This window comes from Mus caroli, chromosome 10, assembly GCF_900094665.2.
Source record: "Mus caroli chromosome 10, CAROLI_EIJ_v1.1, whole genome shotgun sequence".
Classification (NCBI taxonomy): Eukaryota; Metazoa; Chordata; class Mammalia; order Rodentia; family Muridae; genus Mus; species Mus caroli.
In genome coordinates, this window is record NC_034579.1 from 619322 (window position 1) to 640651 (window position 21330).

The following is a 21330-nucleotide window of genomic DNA, read 5'->3' on the forward strand; positions in this document are numbered from 1 at the left end:
AACTCACAGACATGCCTCCCAAGTGCTGGGATTACAGAGAGTCCTCCAGAGACGTCCCTAAAGATGGTGCAGCGGGGAGTTTGGGGAAGTAACTAGACTTTTCTATTGATTGACTATTGAGTAACTAGTGTGTGTGGTTCTGTTTCTCTCAGTGGGTTTAGTTCTCCAGAGCAAACGGAAAAAGATTTTCACATTTCTTCTCCAATAGGCTGATGGTTTACATGCCCCTTAAACCACCATCTTCCACTGATAGTAAAGACTTTCTAACTAGGTAACAACAAAGACAGATAGCTTTGAAGTCATCTTGCTTACAGACAGCCCTTTGGAAAGAAAATTGCCAGGTCACCCTTTGTTTGGCCAAGTGTGTGGTCAAACACCCATGTAATGACCATAAGACAGATGTAGCTAGGGATGCTCTCTGGGCTTAGAATATAGGCAGAGTGTCTGCAGTGCACGGGGGTTAGTTCACTACCACTCCTCCTTAGGAGAAAGAATGTCCGTGTGCCCTTCAAAGGGACTCCTAAGCAGATGTGGGCTGTTAGGGATATGCCATGACTTTCATATTCATCACATTTTTTTCTGTGACGTATTCAGAATATGTAAAAATATCTACCTCTGTGCTGAAGGAAAACTTCTAATAGACTAAACACGAATTGGGGATGCGTTGTGGAAGACTGCGCATCAGAAAAGAGTTGGTTTTAAATGTCTCCTGCAATTTTCAGCTCCTTCATCTGAAACCATAATGCAACTTTATAAAGTTTTCTGACCCTGTATAATTTGAGGCTAACTCCTTCCTTGAGTTCCCCTTTTCCTTTCCTACCATGTCTGGGGTATCCCTTGTCCAGTGTCTTGGCACTGTTAGATGGCTTCAGAATTTGCAGTGTTTCAGTGGGACCAGCCTAGAAGTCCTGGTGGCTATACTACATGCATACCTCCTCTCGTTATCCTAAACAACTAAACAAAACCACTATAGTCTCATTGCTAACATCCCAAGGTAGTTCGTAGAAGAGAAGACAGGCTAACTCTTGGCACTGGGGCAATGACCCTGTGATTCTTTCCCAGAGGAAGCTACAGTTTTCACTCATAGCTTTTACCTATACCAAGAAAGATTTTAGGTATTTGGGGTTTTTTAGTGTGCACATGCATGCTCACATGTGCTCCTGGATGAGTTCATACCCAGGTGTATACCAGAGGACCCCTCTGGGTGTCATTTCCTAGGCACTTTGCACCTTGTGCTTAAGATAAAGTCTTTTTTGACCTAAAACTTGAGGAACAGCACCCAAGTAGGTTAGGGTAGCTCACCAGTGAGGTGCAGGGACCCACCTGTCTCCTCCCATCTCATTGTCCCTGAGATTGTGTGTTTGTGTGTGTGTGTGTGTGTGTGTGTGTGTGTGTGTGTCATCACCTCTAGGAACTGAACTCAGTTCTCATGCCTGCAAGGCAAAGACTTTCCTAACAGCCATCTCCCTAGCTTAAGACTTAGTTTCTAGCACATAGTATAAACCCTACTCTGAAAACCTGACTGAAATACTGGGAAACCAGAAACCCACAGATCTCAGAGCACTTGGAGTGTTGACATAATATCACAAATGGGAAATTCCAGATGACAAAAACGTTGTCTCCTGCACCAAAGTATAGCAAATGTTGTTGAGAATTAATTTCAATTTATGTGCATGGGTGTATGTATATGCTATGAAAATGAAAACACTGTGTCTATGCCCAAGATAGACAATGTATATATGAATATTTCAAAATCCAAAAAAAATTCTGAAACCCATCAATCCTGAGCATTCAGGCAAGGAATAGTCAGCTTGTGGTGGGATGGATTCCAGGCTGTGGCAAACTCTAGGAAAGGTTTTAATTTTTACTGACAGAGGACTTTCTTATCCTGCTGACTTCCAGGCCACCTGCTGGCCCAAGTTTTCTTTTCTTGCTAGCTTGTGTTCTAGTTACTCTAGATATGTCCATGTTACATGATATTCCTTGGGGTCTCCATCCCTCATTCCAGATGACAACATGGGAAAGTCACCTCCTCCCAATTGTACCAGTGCTAGAAGAGGATTCAAAAAGAGTGACTTTGCAGCAATGTGTCTTTATCCACGAAGGACGATACATGTGTATCTAATAGTGTGACTAATCTCACTGTGTTTGGAGAGAAGGTTTGCTGAAAGCTTACTCTGAGTGGAATAAGTACCTGTTTGACCAGGAGGAACCACAATAAGGGTGGCTGTGGAGACTTAGATAGGAAGATGGAGGCGATTTGGCGAAGTGGAAAGGAGGGTATATCTGGGCTCTGGTGTGGGTTCACAAACACTAATAAGAACAAAGAAACCACTATGGTGGTCACAAAAGGAAAAGTAAGGCTGTTTCCACAGGCTGAGGGTTAGGGGAGGAGGCTTCCACTCACCAGGTCTCCTAGCATCCTTAACTTCGTGATGTCAGTTGATCTGGTGGACATGAGAGAACAAACATCCTACCACAGTGTCTTCCAAACATGCATTGCTGTCTGAATTGATGAGTAGAGAAGCCCGAGTGCACACAGACCCATTCAAAGGAAGCAAGCATTAACACAAATTATCCTATTATGTTGTTAGCTCCAAATCACCTAATAGGCCTGATAGAAATTGCTGTATTAAAGTTGATTTGCGAATGCTGGGTTGGTTTGTTTTTTTTTTCTCATAACCACAGCTTAAGGCTTTCAGTGGAATGTGTACTGAAAAGTGTCTGATGGTGTGAGATCATTAAGTGTAAGATGATGGAGATCCAGTCTTGGGTAATGGGCATTGGAACTTTATCTCAGGATAGTCATAGTGTTTTATTTCACTTTAGTGTGTGTGTGTGTGTGTGTGTGTGTGTGTGTGTGTGTGTGTGAGAGAGAGAGAGAGAGAGAGAGAGAGAGAGAGAGAGAGAGAGGTGACATTTTTAAAGACAAGTGGCCTTAGGAAAACTTAAAATCCCAAATGAGTCCAATTTACTAAAATATGCAAATTAAATTATTCTGTATTTACTACTTAGTATTTATACATATAATAGAATTTAACTGTCAATAAAAAAGAAGAATCCTGCACATTTTGATTTTAGGCATTTGCCTACAGGCAGAACTTTTAAAATACTTCTTTAAAGTCCGTGCAACTCTGCTGAGTGAGGTACCCAGGCTGTTAACTGGCAGATTAAGGTTACCCAGGGCACCCTGAACTGGGCGCTCGTCAGTCCTGTACCCCCTTTAAAAGCTCTGTTAAAGTTGCATGATTCACTTTCAGACAAGCTTGTAAATCAGGAAGTGAACTTGAGAATCTCTGACCGCCAGAACTAACTCCAGCTCATTTTAATGTGGGACTTGTGAAGAACCCTGGCCTGAGCCAGAAGGTAAAAGCCAAAGGGCTTTCAGGCTGTGGGCTGCATTTGATGTGCACAAAAGAGTGGAAGCCATAGGGTGTCTCTCAGAGAAGCTTAAGTTTTCGACTAACCCACAGTGGGTGTCTATTGTCCTATTTCTCAATTGAATGATGTCATGTTTCATTTAGACTCTCTGCGATGCTGAAGTCTGTGGTCTATGCACGAGGGAGGGAAAGGCAGCCAGAAAGTTGCGAATCAGGTTTTTTGTAAAGCCTTTGTGTGTTGGGTTTGAAAGATAAAAGCTGACTCATGCAATATTTCAGCACAAGACGCTGCACAGACTAGTAAGGGCTTCTTGTCTTACCTGACTGGGCGCCCAGTGCGGCCACTGCACCAGCTGAAGACAGACATGTTCAGCCTCGGTGGAGAGCAGGTAGGTGCTGGTGGAGGTGTTTGCAGGGAAATAAACACCAGTTCCTTCCCTCTCTTAGCAGCTGAAGCAGCCGCAGCCAAGAAAAGGGAGAAACTTTCACAGGGGGTGAGGTGGGGGGCTTTCTTTACAACACTGTATTGACAGAAGCTCGGGGTATGCAGCACACACGTCCTGGTGCAAACGCTATGCATGCCGTGAAGTTTCCTGACAATGGAATTCATCCAAATTATTCTTATCCCACCCCCTTGCATCTGAACTGAAGTCCATATTAGATTGTTTTTTCTTGTTTGGGTTTTGTTTGGCTTTGATCCCCCCTTAAAGTTAGTTTGAAATAACTGGAGAGCTCACGTTCCCGACTCCCTCCGAGGAGAAACTTCCAAGCGCACACTGAATGCTCCACACTGTAATATCCTTCGTTTCTTATTGCGGTTCTGGCGAGCTGAGCTGGGGGGGAGGAATAAACACTTGCAGACTTTGCGCTTTGCAGCTGCAGCAATGCAGCTTAGTCTGAGGCGCATGGCAACCAAAGTGAACTATGGAAATGCAGTTTGTTTGAGTGTTCTATTGGTAGAAAATACTTTTATTAAAAGAAATTACTGGGATAGAGAGGCAGCTGGGTTTGTATTCAATGTTATTATCTACTGGAATTAACTTTATACTGTCTTACTAATTTTCTCAACTTTGTGATGTCGACATTTTTAATGTGTATAGATTTTACTTTATCATATTTTGTATATGAGAATCAAATTATGTTCATTTAAAATGTTTATGTATTTGACACAGATAGGGGCTGTGGTTTTAATTCTCTTAAGTAATTTGGGCAGATTTTGAAAGCTATTTGAAAGGTTATTGAAGAAAAAAGATATTTTTAGATAAACAGTCAAAGAAAATAACCCATTTCTACTTGGGAAAAGTCATGTTAGTATTTTACAATATATCCTTTTTGTGGCAGTAAATTAGTATCTAAAATTTAAATTTCAGAGCTCCTTCACATTTATTAAACCATTCGTCTTTCCTCTGCTATGTATTTTGAACACACAGCTTCCTCTCCCTTTAAGGACGTTTTGCTTTGTGCTGTCCGGGAGGAGGCTTTCTTTACTCTGACCCTATTGTTGGCATTTCAATTTCCCTTCCTGCCTTCTCATGAAGAAAGTGTTTAATGTACTTTGGGGAGGGTTTATTTGCCAAGTGCTATTGTCAATCCCTTGGAATTTTGTCTTTCCTCCTCCTGCTTTAAGGAAATGTTATTTTGCCTTCTTCCAAACAGCAGAGATGTTTGGGGACAGCGTGAGTTCCACACAGATGAGGCTGGAGTTTGTGACTCTTTTTCACTTACTTCTTGAGTCCAGGAGTTTCATACTAGCAGGAAAGCACTGTTCAAAGTGAAACTGGAACTCGTTATTTTTCAATTTAAATTAAAAATGAGGGTGGGGGTTTGTTTCCTTTTTTTTTTCCATGGCAAAGTCAGCGATAAACTTTCCCGGCTAAAACCTGGCATCCGTACCATATACGATATCACTAGCATGGAGTTGGTACTTGTGCCAGTTAGGGATGGACAATGTGGGCATCAACTAGTGACCTTCTGGTTACTTCTGGACTGGAGTCACACATTGGAGTCATAGGTTGTACAGGCTTGGGAAGGCCATCTGGTCCAGCTACCTCATTATCATGGGATGAACCAATGATGTGGTCAACTAAAAGGACATGAACCAGAGCAAACACATGCATGCTCTGACAGGAAGAAAATATCATGCATGGTTTAATTGCTACTCTACTGTCTGATCTCTATCGGTGGGAGATAGATTCATACATACATAAACATGCACACATACCGCACATACCACAAATACCAAATACATATATAGGCATACACATACACACAAACACACACATATACCATATATACCATGCATACCACAAATACCAAACACACACATGCACACACACATATACACATATACACACACCACATGTCACACACACATACAAACACATGCATACACACACATATACATACATCACACATACCACACACACTCATACACACACAGACACATACAGTATAGCTTTCTGGGTATAAATGCCAAGTGCTTTCGACAAGTAGCTTAGGTCGTGTTCTTTCTTTTCTCATCTCCAAACTCCTTTTTGCCCTAAGAGTTTATGTATCCCTGTGACAGACTAGAGATTAAACTGTAGTCTCTATTTCATGGTCCAATTATGATTGCTGTGTACCTAATCTCTCTGAGGTTAGGATGATTTAGTTCTTCTTTTCTCTTTATGAAATCTTTTAAACATAATGAAATACACAAATTTCAAGGTTGTTGTGGAGGAACAAAACCCTTGGAGGGAGGTTATGGGTAATTTTGATGTGTAGCTTTTATTACAGAAGGTGAATCTGCTTAGGTAATCTCTTACTACAAACCAAATCACTCCCAAACCTCGGGAGTTAGAAACAGCAAGAGTCATTTATAACCTTTCAGGGTTCCGAGAGCTGGGAACTCAGGAGACACTCTGCCAAGTGCTTTTTCTGCCTTGGGTTATGTGAGGCCGGTCATCTACAGGATGGGAATGCATGGGCTGAAGGCATCTCATTTGCTCCAGTAGCTAGGGCTGGAGTAGCGAGGGCTTCTGAACAGCCCTGAATTTCCCCGCATGGTAGCTTCCCCCAGCATGGCTGCCCCCTCCCCCAGCATGGCAGGGTCAGGAAGTGAGCTTCTTCCTATGGTGATTCTGAGGTTCCAGCTCCCTTCCTGCTCACCATGCTGGAGGCTCTAGAGCCACTCTCCTGTCAGAAGCAAAGTCCCTTCTTATATCCAGAGTCACCAGGCCTCCATGACCCTTACAGATGCTTTTCCTCCAACCACCTACAAGCTCACCAAAAATGAGCCTGGCCATGGCCTCTATGTGGATAAAACTGGCTTATGTCAGCCGGGTGTGGTGGCGCATGCCTTTAATCCCAGCACTTGGGAGGCAGAAACAGGAGGATTTCTGAGTTCAAGGCCAGCCTGGTCTACAAAGTGAGTTCCAGGACAGCCAGGGCTATACAGAGAAACCTTGTCTCAAAAAACCAAAAAAGAAANAAAAAAAAAAAAAACAAAACTGGCTTATGTCACAGTAGTAATGGTCAAAAGATCTACCTGTGAGACCCATGAGTTCTCCAACCCTATCGACTGTTAGCTGGCGATTTGTAGTGTGGGGAGAGAAGGTAGCTCTGGGAAGGAAAGCAGAATGGTATACACATGTTAATCTTTCACTCAAAGCAGAATAAAAAGGTATCTGGCAGAGATCCCACCTGGTTCCATTTGTCATAGAAAATCAGCCGCTCCACTGTGTCCAGCAGTTTTATCTCCCTCTCTTTCTCCTTATCCCTAACATTTTACATGCATGAATATGGTAATAGAGGAAGGGTTTTGCACATCATTTCACTCACCATTATTTGAACAACAATAGATAAGCAGATAAATTTAAATAGTCATTGTAATTTTAAGTTATGTGTATGTGTGTCTGTGTGGGGTTATGTGCACATGTATGCAGATGCCTACAGTGGCCAGAAGAGGGAGTCAGATCCCCTGGAGCTGCAGTTACAGGCTGTAGAAATGTTTGATCCTGATCTGGGAGTTCCTACCCCATCTTTGATTATTCCGTTCCTGGGTAAAAAAGACACACAACTTTTATTATTTACAATAAGCCTTAAACAGCAGCAGAGTTGGGTAGATATCTACCCTCTATGCTACTAAAATCTATTTTCTATCCATAACCCTGAGTTATTACTTACTATGTTTCATCTGAGCTGCTCTTAACTCCAACTGGTCAGACCTCAGAGTCATGTTTTCTTGATTTCCCTAACCCATGGTGACTTCCTCTTCTTCCTCTCCCTCTTCCCTGTCCCTTTCCCCCTCCTCCTCTCTCTGTTCTCCTCCAACCCCATAAACCCAGGAACCCTCAATCCTTGTGTCTCTTCTGCCCAGCTTATTGGCTGTCAGCAACTTTATTTAGCAATCAAAAATAACTTGGGGGCAAAGACACATAGCATCACTTGCGTCTACATTTGGACTCTCTCCTCTCTGGGGCAGCCAGTTCTTAGCATTACAATACACAGCAAATAAACCTCATAGTTACAGGTGGTTGGGAGCTATGCACTGTGGGTGTGGGGAGCCAAACGCAGGTCTTCTGCAAGAGCAGTGCATACCTTAACCACTGAGCCTCCTCTCCAGCCCCCAAATCCTACAGACTAATGTAGTTATCTAGATGACTTCAACATAAGCTTTGTTTGATAAAAAAAAAAATACACACAGGCATACACACATAGGATTTAATATTTGCTAGTAGTGACATTTACAAAGGTAAAACAACACTGGCAATTTTTAATAAGATATTAAAAGTATCTCACTATTCTAAAATACCATTTCAACATATAATCAAAATTATTAATGAGGAATTTGATAATTTTGTTTCATACCTACCTTAAAATCCAGCATGTATTCTATACATTCCACTCAGCTCAATTCTGCACTACCCCATCTCCAGTGCTCAATGGTCCCACAGAGCTAGTGGCTATGTTGAGCAGCACAGTTTTATAAATATGAATCATTGGAGATTTACATTACAAAGAAGAGTCCAGACAATAGAGATCATTGATTATTTTGAAGGAAGTGAGAGCAAGACGAGACAGTTGTTATGAGGCATGTTGCCTGGAATGAGAAAACTATAATTACCTCTACGCCACAAATCAACATAAAAGATGCTACTCATTGACATGGATAGCCTCAAATCACATGCTAGTATTTGACATGATTTTAAATGTCTTCTTTCTTTCTTTCTTCCTTTCTTTCTTTCTTTCTTACTTTCTTTCTTTCTTCCTTTCTTTCTTTTTTTAGCATTTAAAAGTGTAGACTTTAGCCGGGTGTTGGTGGCGCACGCCTTTAATCCCAGCACTTGGGAGGCAGAGGCAGGCAGATTTCTGAGTTTGAGGCCAGCCTGGTCTACAGAGTGAGTTCCAGGACAGCCAGGGCTACACAGAGAAACCCTGTCTCAAAAACAAAACAAAACAAAAATGTAGACTTTAATAAGTGTACAGGTCAGCTAGTGGGGCAGCTGACCAAGATACATAACGTAGGAGATGCAAGTGACCACCTGGAGTTTCTATACTTCATTCTGCTCACAGAATATTTATTAAGGTTGTTTAATATATGACTTTTCATTTGACGTTATGGAAGTCCTCGATTGCAAAGTAAATCCTGTTGACAAGCAGCAGCCACACAGTCACTCTGGACCCCCACGATGGATAAACTCCATTTCCTCTTGAGATATAGGTTTCCTTCTGTATTTCTGAGGTAATGATTTTATCATTTCTGCAGTGTCTGGTGGCCCCTGGTGCATCAGTAAATCAGGGGACGTACTTCCTTTAGAATGCTGTGAAATTGCAGAGGAGTGGGAGGGGAGTGCAGCAGACCCCAAGGCTTCTGAGGCACTGAGTTTAGGTTTGTCTCTTCTGTTAGGGAACTTTATTAATGGAGCATGTGGATTCACTACCTGCATGACCCTGGTAGTGGAAGCCATCTTGCTGCCCATCCTGACCCTGAGCAGGGGCCAAATGTCTTATTTCTGTCTTTGGTAGCTTTGGAAGATGTTTAGCCAAGATGTAAGCATGGCTGAATACTACAAATATCTGCAAGATTCTGTTGTATAAGGTATCTATCTGCAATTACAGAGTAGGTGGCTCCCAAGGGCTTCAGTGGTCTGGTTTAGGAGCATCCCCAGACCAGGACCCATTCATGTGTCTTTTTAAGAGTGACCCAGAAGCAGTTATCTGTTAACCTCATTGCCATGTTCCAATTTTTCCTACCTTTGAAAACATCTCAAAGGTGTTCCCATTCAGAGTGGTACAACTTAGATGCCAGAAACAAATGTATCTCCCTTGATCTCAGAGTGACAGTCAATAGAAACAGAAAATGATAAGAAAGAAATGGGACTATGTTAAAGAATGGTTTCAGGACCGGGGAGAATACTTGCCTAGTTAGGAAGTAGGAACTGGCTCTGAAAATCACCCTGTCTCATCTATAGGGGTCAATTGTTTGACCTAGAACTGTCTAGATATCTTGGCCTTTGGTATTGAACATATCCAACTTATGTTGACCCTAAGTCATAGCCTTGAGATGTTGGACCTTTAGGACCTCAAGAGAGTAGCCATTCCCTACATTGGAAGCACTATCAGGGTCACAATTATGGCAGATCCCACTGAGAGAAATCTGACTGCATCCATAGTTAGTAAGTATAGAAATGTGTGTGTGTGTGTGTGTGTGTGTGTGTGTGTGTGTGTAACTGCATCTATGTGCTTGTATATGTTTGTGTGTGTGTGTGTGTGTGTGTGCCTATGTTTGTGTTTGTATGTGAATGTGAGTGTATGTGTATGTGTGTGTATATATGTGAATGTGTGTATGAGTATGAGTGTGAATGTGTGTGGCATGTGTGTTTGAGTGTTTTTATATGTGTGAATGTATGTATCTGTGTGTGTTTAAGTATATATATGTGTGTAAATGTGCATGTGTATGTGACTGTGTGTTTGTGTATTTGAGTGTATGTGTGTGTGCCTGTGTGTGAATGTTTGAGTGTATGTGTGTGAATGTGCATGTAGTGTGTAGTGTGTGTGTGTGTGTGTGTGTGTGCCTGAACAGGCCAGGCTAGGTGGCCTGCAAGCTTGCAGAGATCCTTCCATCTCTACCTTCCATCTCACTATAGGATCTTCAGTGTTATGGATACCCACTACTGTGTCAAGCTTCATGTGGGTTCAGAGATTTGAACTCAGATCTCAAGCTGCCACAGCTACTGTCTCTACCCAAGGAGCCACCTCCCCAGCCTATCACATTCTAGATTTTCATAGCAGCAGCTCTGAGCTTTACCAAGTGTACTTTGCAACAAGCGTGTCTGAATGCGTGGCCACTTCTTGGATCTTCGCCACACTCAAGTTGGATCAAGCTTTTTAGGTCAAGTGCACTTTAACTACAAACCGATCCATGTTTTATGGGCTATAAAGTTGTTACAGAGCAAGCAGAAAGCATATTTCAAAAGCTTTAAAAATTCACAGCCAACTCATACCAAGTGCTAGTGGCGGGCCATACTGAGTGTGCTCATTTCCCGTGTGTTTCTTACTGTTCCTTGTTGTCAACAAAAGTGAGGGCCTTCGGTTGTATTGGCAGTTTTAACATTTGTTTTAATAAGTTGGCACTGATATCTTCTGTGCACATTGTCCAGGACAAAGATAGGGATCCGAAGGATCTATATTCTAAAAAGATCTGTACCAGCTGTTTGATCTTTATTATAAAGTCAAAGCTATCAAAAATGACCATTGATCTATATTCTTATATATCTGTCATATTGTAACCTTTCCAGTGTAAATCTCCCCATCTGCTCTCCCCGCCACCTCTCTTGTTTCTAATAAAACCTCTAATCTAAACAGGGATTTTTGGTAATAAGATGCCCTGCCAATTTCATTATCAATCAAAGGCCTTATCATATGATACAATCTTATTAATTATGGGGCAAAAAAAAAAAAACCTAATTCTGCTTTAACAGCTGAGAAAAAAATCTGGATTCTTGCATGTTTCATAAGAATAATTTCGGAATGTCGAAGTTCAGGTACAGCCCATTTTGAACCCAGGATAATTCTCCTTACCACCTCTCTGTTTGGCAGTTGGCCTCACGTTGTGCTGTCTCACAAATGTTAACGACCCAAATGTGCTTAATTTTGCTATCATTTAGTTCCTAGTTTAAAAGTGTTGTTTTATGGCTTTGGCGCGTGGACTGTTGGAGCTATTCCAGTAGCTCTTGGATATTATCACTTGAAAGATACGACAAGACCTTGTCTCTTTGTCATAGGCAGGTCAGTTTTCTCATGACACGATTCATTTATTTATTTATTTATTTATTTTGAGACAGACGACAGACAGACAGACAGAGATATAGGAGGAAAGACGCAGTGAGGTGCCACATGAGCATTTGAACGCATCTTCTAGGGCGGTTGGGAGTGTGGGACAGCTTGCAGGAGGCAGCTCTTTCCTGTGATCCTGGCCTCAAAGTCAGATTGTCTGTTACCAGGTGATCATTACCAGCTAGCAAGCCTAGCATCCCCGCTTAAGCAAGGCTTTAGGTGAAGGGTCTGTCTTACATAGGGTGTTGGTGGTATTATTTAGTTTGGTTTTTGTACCTTGCTATTAGGAAAAAAAAAAAAGAGCCCCCAAATCTCTATTTTCAGTGCTGTGCTGGAGTGAAATATGTCACTCAAACCAAGTCTTCATGCTCCAGGCCCCTTGCTTTAAAATGGTGGAATTATGATGGAAGAGTTAAAATTGAAAACAACCTTTCTCAAGATTGTGTAAGACTCCCTCTCCTTTCTCAGCACTTAAGAGCCACTTGTGCTGTTGATTAAAGTTGCCTGTTCTTCTTGTCCTGACCGCAGAGCCTTTAAAGTCGGTAAGTCTGGACTCACCTGCTTATATAAGTCAGTGCAGGTGGTCACACTTTTAATAAGAGTATGCTGTGGATGTTTTGCTTCTCACAGTCTGGGGCACCCCTGCTCACTCTGCAGTCTGTTACATTGCAGTTTCAAGGTCAGGAGGTCTGGGGCAGAGCCTGAGGCTGCATTTCCGGCAGGCTCAGAGGATGCTCAGAAGCAGAAACTCTCCTAGGCATCTCAGTCTGCCTTTCCCGGTTAACTTGCCACTGCTCTGCACCTAGAGCCGGTTTTGCCCTCCTTCTGTTGGGAGGACGCTCACTGACCTTTCTTCTTTCTTTTCTATCCTCCTGCAACAGAAACAGATGGACACCGACATTTGCAACTGAACGTGCCTTCAGCTGTAAGTCTAGTTCCTGATCCAAGGACCACAGCAGAACCCTCCCAGTCCCCAGAACCAAAAACTATGGAGCTTTCTGACAGCGACCGACCCATCAGCTTCGGCTCCACCTCATCCTCGGCCTCCTCCAGGGACAGCCACGGTTCCTTTGGCAGCAGAATGACTTTGGTTTCAAACAGCCACTTGGGCTTATTTCACCAGGATAAAGAGGCTGGGGCCATAAAGCTGGAGCTGGTACCAGCACGACCATTTTCCAGCAGCGAACTGCAGAGGGACAAGCCTGCCGGACCACAAAACATGAATGGGGTCAGCGAGAAGCAGCCTAGGACTCCATGGAGAATGGACACGAGTGGGACACCACAAACCACTGCAGACTCGGCCACCAGCCCCAAGCTCCTCTATGTAGATAGAGTTGTACAGGAAATCCTGGAGACAGAGAGGACCTACGTGCAAGATCTAAAAAGCATCGTGGAGGTAAGGCAGACTCTAAAGACTTCTTCTAAATTTGATAAGCAGGAGAAACAGACATGCAAAACTATAGAGGAAAACACAGGGCTTCGTTTGGGTTGGGAGTGATGTCTTCTATGTGCAGGAGGAGAACTCTAAAACAAATAAAGAGAAACCTAATGCTGTCACTTGGTCAAAGAAGCAGTTAATATTTGCATAGCCATCAGTTATGCAAATCAGCTATGTGTCACGCGCAATGATGATGATACTGTGCGCATGGTCAGCCAGCACACTGTTCCACAAAACTCCACAGCAGACATCTCAGGTAGTGGACATTTCAGCTAGTGGAGCAGATAATTGAGGGGAGGGGACCCCAAGCTTCTGAGTAGGTGGTAGATGTAACTGAACTCAACTGTTGTCACCTGTACCATAACAGTCTGTGTGTCTAGAAGTTTCTGAAACTACTGATAGCTGGATTCTGTGTGTGTGTGCGCACACACACACACACACACACCCCTCAGCTGTGATTTCTGTGTCCCGGAGTGTGGGACCTACAAGGTAGAACTTGCAAAGACCTCCAGCTGATTCCATGCATTACCCTAAGGCCATTGTTCGGTACGGGGCCATCTGTTGCTTGGTGTTTGGAGGAAGAGAGTGAGTGAATGGGGGAAGGAAAAGTCCTGGGACTTGTCTTATTTTCTTTTCTGTTCACTTTTTTTGCATAAATTATTACCATACAAATTATTTGTATAAATTATTCAATGGGAACTTAGCTCAATTATATACAAGATTTCCCTCTGGTAATTCAGTTATTAATTTGGCTATGAGTTATTGATCAGTTTCCATGGATTAATACTAGAGTTCAGATGTTATCTCATCATTAAGAATATTAGTATTTCTATGGTAAATCTATGTATTACCAAGTTACTCATTTTGCTGCCTAATATCAAATACCTTCCTTTTTTCTTTCCTTTTTTCTTTCCTTTTCTCTTTTCTTTTCTTTTTTTTTTCTCTTCTCTTCACTTCTCTTCTCTTCTTTCCTTTCCTTTTTCCTTTCCTTTCCTTTTTCTTTAGTACCTAAAGCCTGTTTTAGACTTTTTTCTTTATGACCTCAAATTCCTGGTCTGAAACAATCCCCCTGCCTCAGTCTCTCACACTCTGGGATTTACAGGTGTGTGCCACATGCTAGCTTCTAGATTAGACTTTCTTTTCTTTCTTTCTTTCTTTTTTTTTTTTTTACAAAATTATCTTTTGGCATATGACTTAATTTTACAATTACTTTATAGTTTTGAAGATTTTGTTTAATATCTTCATAAAGTTAGTTTACTTTTAATTTACAAACAATTGCATTTTACTTATTGATTTTTTTGTTTTAAAAAGAGAAAAGACTTATTTTGACTCACAGTTTCAGAGGATGATAGATGTACTGGCAGTTTTATGTCAACTTGACACATAAGTCATCCAGGAAGAGGAACCCTCAGCTGAGGAAATGCCTCCATAAGATTGGGCTGTAGGCAAATATGTAGGACATTTTCTTTTTTCTTTTTTTTTTTTCTTTTCTTTTCTTTCCTTTTCTTTTCTTCTTTTCGTAGAACATGATTTAAGTATTTTCAACTGTTAATATTTAATAAACAGAATAATTACTTTAAGATATATTTTGTTGTTATGTCTCCCTTTTTGTTTCTGATTTTATTAATTTGGATGCTGTCTCTGTGCCCTCTGGTTAGTCTGCTTAGTTTATCTATCTTGTTGATTTTCTCAAAGAACCAGCTCCTGGTTTGGTTGATTCTTTGCATAGTTCTTTTTGTTTCTGCCTGGTTGATTTCAGCCCTGAGTTTGATTATTTCCTGCTGTCTACTCCTCTTGGTGTATTTGCTTCTTTTTGTTCTAGAGCTTTCAGGTGTGCTGTTAAGTTGCTAGGGTAAGCTCTCTCCAGTTTCTTTTTGGAGGCACTCAGAGCTATGAGTTTTCCTCTTACCACTGCTTTCATTGTGTTCCATAAGTTTTGGCATGATGTGTCTTCATTTTCATTAAATTCTAAAAAGCCTTTAATTTCTTTCTTTACTTCTTCCTTGACCAAGGTATTGTTGAGGAGAGCATTGTTCAGCTTCCATGTGAATGTGTGCTTTCCGTTGTTTGTGTTGGTATTTAAGACCTGCCTTAGTCTGTGGTGATCTGATAGGGTGCATGGGATTATTTCAGTCTTCTTGTATCTGTTGAGGCCTGTGTTGTGACCAATTATATGGTCAGTTTTGGAAAAGGAACCATAAGGTGCTAAGAAGGAGATATATTCTTTTGCTTTAGGATGAAATGTTCTATCAATATCTGTTAGATCCATTTGCTTCATAACTTCTGTTAGCTTTACTGTGCCTCTGTTTAGTTTCTGTTTCCATGACCCATCAATTGCTGAGAGTGGGATGTTGAAGTCTCCCACTATTATTGTGTGGAGTGCAATGTGTGCTTTGAGATTTAGTAAAGTTTCTCTTATGAATGTGAGTGCCCTTACATTTGGAGCATAGATGTTCAGAATTGAGAGTTCATATTGGTAGATTTTTTCCTTTGACAAGTATGAAGTGTCCTTCCTTATCTTTTTTGATAATTCTTGGTTGAAAGTTGATTTTATTTGATATTGAATGGCTACTCCAGCTTGTTTCTTGGGACAATTTGCTAAGAAAATTGTTTTCCAACCTTTTACTCTGAGGTAGTGTCTGTCTTTGTCACTTTGCGTTCCTGTATACAGCAAAATGCTGGATCCTGTTTACTTCTTTTTGTTCATAGTCTGTTATCTATGTCTTTTGGAGGAAATAGAGTCCATTGATGTTAAGAGATATTAAGGAAAAGTGATTGTTACTTCCTGTTTTTTTTGTTTTGTTTTGTTTTCGGTTTTTCGAGCCAAGGTTTCTCTGTATAGCCTTGGCTGTCCTGGAACTCACTTTGTAGACGAGGCCAGCCTCGAACTCAGAAATCCAAGTGCTGGAATTAAAGGCATGTGCCCCACGCCCAGCTACTTCCTGTTATTCTTGTTGTTAGAGGTAGAATTATGTTTGTGCGGCCATCTTCTTTGGGGTTTGTTGAAAGATTACTTTCTTGCTTTTTCTAGGGTGTAGTTTCCCTCCTTGTGTTGGAGTTTTCCCTTTATTATCCTTAATAGGGATGTATTTATGGAAAGATATTGTGTAAATTTGGTTTTTTCATAGAATATCTTGGTTTCTCCATCTATAGTAATTGAGAGTTTTGCTGGGTATAGTAACCTGGGCTAGTATTTGTGTTCTCTTCTGGTCTGTATGAGATCTGACCAGGATTTCCTGACTTTCATGGTCTCTGGTAAGAAGCCTGGTGTCATTCTAATAGGTCTGCCTTTATATGTTACTTGACCTTTTTCCCTTACTGCTTTTAATATTCTTTCTTTGTTTAGAACATTTGGTGTTTTGATTATTATATGACAGGAGGGATTTCTTTTCTGGTCCAGTCTATCTGGAGTTCTCTAGGCTACTTGTATGTTCACAGGCATCTCTTTCTTTAGGTATGGGAATTTTTCTTCTATAATTTTTGTTGAAGATATTTGCTGGCCCTTTAAGTTGAAAATCTGCATTCTTATCTATACCCATTATCCTTAGGCTTGGTCTTCTCATTGTGTCCTGGATTTCCTGGATGTTTTGGCTTAGGAGCTTTTGCTTTTTGCATTTTCTTTGACTGTTGTGTCAATGTTTTCTATAGTATCTTCTGCACCTGAGATTCTCTCTTCTATCTCTTGTATTCTGTTGGTGATGCTTGCGTCTATGACTCCTGATCTCTTTCCTAGGTTTTCCATCTCCAGGATTGTCTCCCTTTGTGATTTCTTTATTGTTTCTATTTCCATTTTTAGATCTTGGATGGTTTTGTTCATTTCCTTTGCCTGTTTGATTGTGTTTTCCTGTAATTCTTTAAGGAATTTTTGTGTTTCCTCTTTAAGGGCTTCTAGCTGTTTACCTGTGTTTTCCTATATTTCTTTAAGGGAGTTATTTATTTCCTTCTTAAAGTCCTCTATCATCATCATGAGAAGTGATTTTAGACCCAAATCTTGCTTTTCCAGTGTGTTGGTATATCCAGGGACTTGCTATGGTGGGAGAATTTGGTTCTGATGATGCCAAGTAACCTTGATTTCTATTGCTTATGTTCTTATGCTTGCCTCGTGCCATCTGATTATCTCTAGTGCTACCTGCCCTCCCTATATCTGACTGGAGCCTGTCCTTCCTGTGATCCTGGTTGTGTCAGAACTCCTTAGAGTTCAGCTGTCTCTGTGATCTTGTGATTCTGGGATCCTGTGATCCTGAGATCCTGTGTGTGTCAGAGTTCCTGGGAGTCAAGCTGCCTCTGGGACCCTGAGATCCTGGTGTTCCCAAGCTCCTGGGATCCTGAGATCCTGTGTTCCTGGGTGTGTTAGAGCGCCTAGGAGTGGAGCATCCTCTGGGTGTTATGGGACTGGCTGTGGAGTTCGCACCCAAGGTCTGCTCAGGGCACCAGCCGAGACCAGAAGGAAAGCCATGCCACTGGTTGGGAGTTCCTGGGTGCCTCTGGATTTGACTTTCAATCAAAAATATGTTTCAGAAATTGTGGAATATTTGCTGATGAGCACATTCTCTGCCAAATACACACATGCTTCCAGCTTTAGAAAAAATGACATTCAAAAACATGATCATGTGTTGAGTTCCACAGATGACAGAGCCAGACACTGTCCTAAAAACAGTTATGACATCACTCCCAGTAAAAATAGAAAGTTAACTGATGTTCAACCAAAACAATATGTGGTGCCAAATGGAACCCAAAGAGATTAAATTTCTAACTTTCAACCATGATGTCATTTGTAGGGTACCTCCGAAACTGCCAACAATTTTACAACCTCTCGGGAAACTTAATGTGATTAAAGTTGTTGTTGCTTTATGCTAAGTTTTTTTTTTCTTACCATTTTCCTAGTAACTTTTCCACCTAATCAAAACTCATCTTACTGAGAGAGAAACCTAGAGTTACTCAACTATTCCATGAAGACTCTTGGTTTTGTTTTCTTTTGTCAAGGTTGCTTGATAAAACTGTGGAGAGAAGAAATATGATATGGATGAGAGAAACCAGATAGGGAGAGGTGTTTTCTCCTATCCAAATTTCACCCCATCAATACTGATTGAGGCTGTCCAAGCATTCTTGTCTCGACTCTGCAGACACACGTTAACCCTCTCTGTACACCGGAAAGAGCCTCAGCTTTGTGAGCCCAACTCATGGTTTTATACACTTTGTTGTATCATGAATCAGTAGCATGCCCAGTTGAATGAATTTTTCTGGGCTGGGTACATGTTAGCTATATACCGTATAAACATAACCTCTACAGCTCAAGTTTAGGTTTTGTCATTAGGATTTGTGAGCAGTGAGATTTTTGTGAATGTTATTGATATGGACTGATTTAAGAGACAGTCACAGAATGCAGTTAGACTTGTCCCAGCTAACTGATTTCTAAGAAAAGAGCCTTCTAGCCTGGGTGGTTGGGTTCTACATGCTGATTGTATAGACAAAGAAAATACCTTCTTTCCCCAGCACAGAGACATTGTATTAAACTAATCCAAAATACATAGATGAATATTTTTTTTCTCTTACCGGGTAGAGCTTCAGTAATGATGACATCCACATGTCATTACTGAATCCTAAAGTGTTGACATGTGCTAGCTTTCTCTCCCTACTCTTATTTATTCCTTGCATCTTTATTTTCTCCATTATTCTCTGCACCCCTGTGCCATCTGCCATAGTGACCGTCCTATCCTCTGCAGCTTTCCTCTGAGCATCTTAGCCATTTTATGGCTACAATTGAAAAGGAAAGATGCGATTTTGACCGTCACCCACACTCTAAGGAGCAATGGATGGCTCTTCCATTCTTTATATATGGTTCCTATATTTTCATCAGTCACCGATGAAGTGAGATAATAAACATGAAAACAAGTTGAAAGTAAAATAGCCAACCATACACTTTGTGTTGAGATGGGAATCCATAGCCAGAGGGTTTCTTTCATGTTTAATGGATCTTTGAGTGACTGGTCAAAGGTAGGATTCTTTTAATCTTTCTAAATGATCTATAAAAGAACCTTTGAGGGCCTCATGAGATTGTACCTCAGATAGAGCTCACAGCCTCTTTTACCCTTTTAGTGAATTTTAAAATAGTTCAGAATGTTATATAATGCTGTGTAATTGGGAGTCACATCCCCACCCCACCCCCTTACAAATGGTGTCTTTGAACTCTGAGGTAACAGACTAGGTCATCTCTGGGGATGTAAAAACACATGTGTATTTAGTGTGGGGTGGCAAGTCAATAAAATAAGCATGAACCTTCTCTCCCTATTATCTACCAGAGACTTAAAGTGCGTTTTAAGTACCTTTATTTGTAAAGTATGTTAAAAAAAAAAAAAACCCTAAGTATTAAGCTTTAATGTCCAAAATGTTAACAGTCAAACAACCTTACTCCAGTCTACAGAACCTACATAGTGGTCTACATATAGTGGACCAACATATAAAATATGCTACTGAGCATATAAACTAAGAGGTTTTACGATGTCATTTTCATACTTACGTAATAATCCTCTGTGTTCATCTTCCCCATAATGTTCCCATTACCCTCCTTTGTCTGCCTTCTTTCCCCAAATAGTTTCTCCTCTAGTTTCACATGTGTGCCTGGGGGCAGGAGGTGGAAGTGCAAGAGAGAGATTGATTCTGCATATAGAAAAATTGTGTTATTTACATGTCTGGCTCTGGCTATCACTTAGCATGATGATTTTTAGTACAAACCATTTCCCTGCAGATGACATCACTTTATGCTTCTTGTGCATATAGGATGCACTTTCTTTATCTGTTTATCTGTTGATGGGAATGTGGGTTGATTTCATATCTTAGCTACTGTGCAATGATGTCACCATAAACTTGCATGCTGTAGGTAGCTCTAAACAGTCAAAGCTTAAGAATATCTTCATTGGAAACACTTGGCATTGCTCAATACCTGTACCTCAGTGGATATAATGTGTACCTAACATGCATGAAGCCCTAGATTCAAGCCACATCATTACAAAAAGCAGATGTGGTTACATGTGCCTGTAATCCTAGCACTTGCAAAGTAATGGCAAGAGAGTGCAGATTTCAAGATCCTTCTTGGCATTGTAGTGAGTTCAAGGCCAGCCTGGGGTTGAAGAGATACTGTGAGAGAGAGAGAGAGAGAGAGAGAGAGAGAGAGAGAGAGAGAGAGAGAGAGAGAGAGAGAGAGAGAAAGGAAGGGAAGAGAGAAGAGAAGAGAAGAGGAGAGAAGAGGAGAAGAAAAATAGAATAAAGTAAAAAGTTTTGAATGACCAAGTATTCCAGTGTCAACCTCTACTTATAGCATATTTGTTAATTGAGTAGATAGTGTCAGAACACGTGAAGAGTAAACACTGATTTCCATACCTTAATGACGGCAGATTCATGGAAAGCTGTTCTGCTTGGCACTGTAGCTTAGAGAGGAGAATTGCTGTAATCACATTGGTCAGAAGGACAATGAATAGCACTCCTCTCTAGTTTGTACAGAATGAAAGAAGAAACCCCAGCCCAGGCCTGGGGAGCTTGTTCAGCAAGTTCCATCCAGATGCTCTGCTCTGGGCCTTTCGAGGCATCTGTGACTGGGACAAATGCAATCTGAGATGGCCTTTGTTCTAGGACACCCTGCCCTTAAGGACAACAGTGTGTTGTAGAATCTGGAGGCAGTTTCTAACAAGGCTTGGCTCCCAAGTGATCCTGGGGAAGGCAGACCTGTTGGGTTTGGAATGGCATGGTTTGTCTCCACCATAATCAATTGGCTTTATGGAAACTCTTTAGACCAGCCATATGCCCTACACAGCCCCCAAAGGAGAAATGGCTACAGACTGAGGTAGAAGGCTGTCCATAAAGGTTGTCACACATTTCCTTGTCATTTTCTTTGCTTAGGTTCTCAGTGTATAACTCTCCCTTTAATTTATACAGCATTTATCATGCTTATTCATTTTCATAAGGTTCATTAAGGTAGAAGCTTTTTGAATACTGAGGAGGAAAGTCTGTTCCCTCCTAGATGGTAGGACCTAGAAGGGATCATTTTTTTTTTAATGAAAGAGTTCTCTGTGGGTTAATTTAATAAAGAATTTGCACTGTAATACTTGATGTAATGTCATCAACGTTGCTTAATGTGGTATCTGAGCACCTTCGGGTGGGTGCCTCTTTTCAATCTGTCTTCTAAGAACTCTCACCATAATG

The 21330-nt window shown here is 41.2% G+C and overlaps 1 protein-coding gene and 1 pseudogene across 7 annotated transcripts in view; one reads left to right on the forward strand and one right to left on the reverse strand.

Moving 5' to 3' along the window:
• Plekhg1 (pleckstrin homology and RhoGEF domain containing G1) overlaps positions 1-21330 on the forward strand; it is a 242224-nt gene that overhangs the window by 138934 nt on the left and 81960 nt on the right. For 6 of the 7 annotated variants that reach the window (XM_029482411.1, XM_029482410.1, XM_029482414.1 and 3 more), the window contains one exon: positions 12578-13092. In XM_029482411.1, the coding sequence (XP_029338271.1) occupies positions 12578-13092 (515 nt within the window). Of the gene's footprint in view, positions 1-3616; positions 3770-12577; positions 13093-21330 lie in introns of those variants that run through there. The other variant, XM_029482415.1, reaches the window with a different exon arrangement.
• LOC110303193 lies at positions 9032-9340 on the reverse strand (annotated as a pseudogene).